This window comes from Capricornis sumatraensis, chromosome 7 (assembly GCF_032405125.1).
Source record: "Capricornis sumatraensis isolate serow.1 chromosome 7, serow.2, whole genome shotgun sequence".
Classification (NCBI taxonomy): domain Eukaryota; kingdom Metazoa; phylum Chordata; class Mammalia; order Artiodactyla; family Bovidae; genus Capricornis; species Capricornis sumatraensis.
Window position 1 is genome coordinate 61,672,803 of NC_091075.1, and position 5,258 is coordinate 61,678,060.

General features: G+C 45.1%; 1 protein-coding gene across 1 annotated transcript; it reads left to right on the forward strand.

Moving 5' to 3' along the window:
* The first annotated feature begins 4,457 nt into the window (after positions 1-4,457).
* On the forward strand, positions 4,458-5,033 carry RHOH (ras homolog family member H). Its single transcript, XM_068975569.1, has one exon. It carries the CDS (start codon positions 4,458-4,460, stop codon positions 5,031-5,033), a length of 576 nt encoding a protein of 191 aa, XP_068831670.1.
* The last annotated feature ends 225 nt before the right edge of the window (positions 5,034-5,258 follow it).

Sequence of the window (5,258 nt, forward strand, 5' to 3'; positions counted from 1 at the left end):
TGCCTTTGCAAGATGAGCCTCCCTGTCCTTTTCCTATCTCTGTGTGTGAACCATGCGGCTCTGGGGAGGGCATCTTTTCTGTGAAACTTTGGAAAGAAGAGAGAGGGAGGTTACTGGTACCTGAGAGGCTCTGGACTTGAAGGTTTGTTAATTCCAATCTGACTTAAGTCCTAGAAGGGTCACTCACGATGCTATCTGAAGTTGCTTTTGGTAACTCCTCTGTATTGATTGGGAGAAGGCAATGGCAACCCACTCCAGCACTCTTGCCTGGCAAATCCCATGGATGGAGGAGCCTGGTAGGCTGCAGTCCATGGGGTCGCTACGAGTCGGACAGACTGAGCGACTTCACTTTCACTTTTCACTTTCATGCATTGGAGAAGGAAGTGGCAACCCACTCCAGTGTTCTTGCCTGGAGAATCCCAGGGATGGGTGAGCCTTGTGGGCTACCATCTATGGGGTCGCACAGAGTCGGACACGACTGAAGCAACTTAGCAGCAGCAGCAGCAGTCGTATTGATTGACATATAATTGGAGCACCCCTGCCAATTAGCCACTAGTGAAATATCATTGAAAACCTGCTTCTATTTTTCTTCACCCAGAGCTCCTTTGGGGAGAAACTTTCTCTTCAGGTGAAATTCCACTGAAATCGAGCCAGTCAAACTTCCATACATTATGTAGTGACCTGTAGTGGTTCTGTGTGGGCATCATCTGAAGGTGATCTATCATGTCTGTATAGGATGTTGCTCCAGTGTAGACCATAACTCCTCCCACTACTCCTCTCCTAGACCCATGTTTAGCCATCTGCCAAGGGCTACACCCGTCATCAAGTTTTGTCATCTGTCTTTGCTGCTACAGTGCTGCTCTGGAATAGCATGGAGAGTTATGCAATTGTAAGTGTGCTGCAGGCTATAAAGCTTTCTCCTTTGACCTCAGTTTCCATAGTCCTGCAGAGAGCTAATCTTGTCCAATCACTTAATGATTTGGGAAACTGAAGCCCTGAGAGCTGGTTTGATGTGCCTCTTAGTGCCAGAACTGCCTGGGAATAAAGGTCACTTGACTGAATAGAGCTTTTTTCTCCAGTCTGAGTCTTCGGAGCTCTCTGAGTGGCCAAGCTGAGGCACAAATTTCTTTGCTCATATCATAGTTTATTTTTATGCTCAGTTCAGTTCAGTCGCTAAGTCATGTTTAACTCTTTGCGACTCCGTGTACTGCAGCATGCGAGGCTTCCCTGTCCATCACCAGCTCCTGGAGCTAGGTCAAACTCATGTCCATTGAGTTGGTGATGCCATCCAACCATTTCATCCTCTGTTGTCCCCTTCTCCTCCTGCCTTCAATCTTTCCCAGCGTCAGGGTCTTTTCCAATATGCTACAAGAAGAATATTGTAGAATATATATGTATTGTAGTCACAGCTGGGTATAAGACTCTTAGAGCACCCTTTGCCACAGAAACCTTTTTAGTGCTACTTTGAATTCCCCACTGATGATATAAAATTGCCTATTATTATATTTGATGAGATGATTGGATGGCATCACTGACTCAATGGATATGAGTTTGAGCAAGCTTCAGGAGTTGGTGATGAACAGGGAAGCCTGACGTGCTGCAGTTCATGGGGTCACGGAGTCGGATGTGACTGAGCGACTGAACTGAACTGATAATTATACTTGGTAATTCCTGTTTAACAATAATTTTAGTAATAAGGACTGTTTATTGTGTTTTCTATGTGGTGACTATGTACTTGCAGTATGTTTACATGATGTACTATGCTAAGGATTTTGTATATTTAAGCACATTTAATACTCTCAACAACTCGGTAGATATTATCACGTTGCATTTTACAAAGAGGGAAATTGAGGCTTAGGGAGGTTAAGAAACTCTTCTCAGTTCATGGTAATCAGTTGGTCAGTTCAGATTCAGTTCCATATCTACCTGATTTTAGAGCCTGCATTCTTAACAATTTTGCCTCAGCAACTTCCTTTTGTAGATATATAATCAGGAAATTTGACTTTATTCAATCTCTTAGAAATTATTTAATAACCAAAATACCTGACATAAGCATATTTTTCTTGGTCCTGGTCCTACTACACTGGGGTCGACATCAAACTTGAAACATGTCTTAAGTCTCGACACTGGACTCAGTAATGAGGAGGTCACAACTGCTTCATTTAAATCATCCATAGGTTTAAGGAGCTAAAGTCTGAGACCCAGGGAGCTCCTAAGGGGACCTTACTCAAAGGTCTGATGACAAAGAAGTGTCCAGGACCATGGTGTATGAGAATGACCCGATGTGGAGTCTTCAAAGTATGGCCTAAAATCTGACATCCCATCCCCTACACTTGGACATTCAATATTTGGCATTTTAAATAAGCAGTAGTAGAAGTTGGAAAATATGGTGCCTGCCCATAGATTCCATGTGCCATGTTTTGTGCTAAGGCAGACTCTCCCTATACTGAACTGTTACAATAATTCCATCAAGAAATTGCCTTTCTTATTTTCATCTTTATGAAGAAACCAAGGCTCAGAGAGGTTAAGTAACTTGTGCAATGTTACCCAGCTTATGTGTGGTAAAAATGAATATGTGAAAATCATGTGAATTTTTTATGTGATCAACTCATTTGTAAAGGCTGCTGTGCTATGGTTAGTCACTCAGTCATGTCTGACTCTTTGCGACCCCATGGACTGTATCCCACTAGTCTCCTCTGTTCACAGGGATTCTCTAGGCAAGAACACTGGAGTGGGTTGCCATGCCCTCCTCCAGGGCATCTTCCCAACTCAGGGATTGAACCCAGATCTCTCACACTGCAGGTGGATTCTTTACCATCTGAGCCACCAGGGAAGCCCAAGAATACTGGAGTGTGTAGCTATACCTTCTTCGGGGGATCTTCCTGACCCAGGAATCAAACCGGGGTCTCCTTCATTGTTGGCAGATTCTTTCCCAGTTGAGCTACCAGGGAAAACTGTAAAGGTTATTATGTCTTATTAAACAGAGACTGTAGGTGGACAAGGATAAAAATGTCTTGGAGGGGAATGTCTGAATTTAGAGGAGTGATTTTTAAAAATTATGTTTTGAAGCAGACATATCCTATAGATCTGTTTTACATTACTTTACATGTGACCTGTCATGAAGACTGCCAGTGGAGGAGGTTATAAGCCCAGATTGTATTAATAACCTTTACTTTGAAGTTTGGCCCAAAAGACCTTTCCCTCATCTGAAGCCGGGCTGGCCTTGTGATGATGTCCTTCAGCAGACAGGATACCGTCTCCAGGGTGATCTCATCGTCTGGAGCTCTTTCATCTGCAGTGAATGAGAATTTATTTGACCCTTTCATGAAATTTAGATGCTGCCATATTTATGTGGCCTTGTTTAAGTGACAGGCACCGAATACAGCTGCTTTTAAGCAAGTTATTTTGTTTAACCAGAAGCCTAGCAGAGTTCCTCATATATAGGTAGCTGTCCAGAAAAGAGAGAAACAATTTTATCCCCACAAGATCTCTGAGAAGTGGTTCCTACATTTATCACAATCTTGCAGATGACTAAACTGGGGCTACAGATTAAGCAAAGCCATATCATTGCATAGATAATGGAGTCTGACTTGAGATGCAGAAAATGCCAAGGACAGTGCCCTTTCCATTACATTTGTAGCCAGTTTTTGGAAACACCTCACGGGAAAAACCATGGCAAATTTTAAAAGTTTTGGTGATTTCTTCTCCTGACCTCAATACAAATTCCCTCATAAATCAAACACTGGCTGATGAATCAATAAATGAAAGGAAGTGCTCACAGTATCTGAGGCTCATCACATTGCTCTCTTTTGCAGTTTCCAAAGTGGCTGGGATCCATTAGGAACTGAAGCGGCGGAGACCTCTGTCAGCTGTGGTCCCCACTTCTTGGAGCAGAAGGCCAGAGAGAGAGAAAGCTGTTTGAACACGTCTCATTCACACCAGGTTGTTACTGAGGTCTTTTTCATGTTGCTGCCAGAGCAGCTGCTTGTATTTTTATCGCTGGGCTGATTTTAGAGATCAAATCAGCTTCTGCTTTTTGACTGGGTGGAGTTGTGGGTTCCAATGCTGGGGTATAACAGATTCAAGTTTTCTCTGCTGGGGTAAGAGTGGCTTAGACAAGCGGGGTCGGGTGGCTCCACAGAGATGGGATCCCTCATTAATCTGTTTGTCAATGAGGAAGATCCCTGTCATCAAAAAAGGGAAAAAAGACTCAATTTCTCCACTTCTCTTTCTTGTTCCAGTTGAACACCAGCTTTTGGATACTTTCAGAGTAGACTGTGTGTCTCCCTTGGATGGCCCAGAAAAAGTAACATCCTGCAAGCGGCTGTCAGAGGTCCTGAGAACACAAAGCCGTCTGGCTCTCCTTCCCCGTGTTGAATGGCATTTGTCTCAGTAGCCCACTGAGGGCTGTCTTCCTCAGGATTCTGAACTTGTAACTAGGAGTTGGGGCTGCGAAGATGCTGAGTTCCATCAAGTGTGTGTTGGTGGGAGACTCTGCTGTGGGGAAAACGTCTCTGCTGGTACGTTTCACCTCGGAAACTTTCCCTGAGGCCTATAAGCCTACAGTATATGAAAATACAGGTGTAGACGTCTTCATGGATGGGATCCAAATCAGCCTGGGCCTCTGGGACACGGCCGGCAATGATGCCTTCAGGAGCATTCGCCCTCTGTCCTACCAGCAGGCAGACGTGGTGCTGATGTGCTATTCCGTGGCCAACCACAACTCCTTCCTGAACCTGAAAAACAAGTGGATCGGTGAAGTCAGGAGCAACCTGCCCTGCACCCCCGTGCTGGTGGTGGCCACCCAGACAGACCAGCGGGAGGTGGGGCCCCATCGGGCCTCCTGCGTCAATGCCATCGAAGGAAAGAGACTGGCCCAGGATGTGAGAGCCAAAGGCTACCTGGAGTGCTCGGCCCTCAGCAACAGGGGCGTCCAGCAGGTATTTGAATGTGCCGTCCGAACTGCTGTTAACCAAGCCAGGAGACGCAACAGAAGGAGGTTCTTCTCTATCAACGAGTGCAAGATCCTCTAAACTCCAGAGACTTCATCCCACTTACTCACCACAAAGACCAGCTGGGACAGAGAGAGCAGGCAAGCCAGCAAAGGACTGATGCTCTTTCTGGGCATGGCCTGACTGGCTTTTACTACAGGGTACAGTTGTTGATGGGACTTAGCCACTGGATATTTTTATAATATGTACTCTACGAATGAACTCTTTGCCCAGTACAATTAGAAGATTCCTTGGGACACTGTAATG

What these genes read in the sequence shown, in the direction of transcription:
- RHOH (XM_068975569.1), top strand. Translation starts at nt 4,458, where the DNA reads ATGCTGAGTTCCATCAAGTGTGTGTTGGTGGGAGACTCTGCTGTGGGG.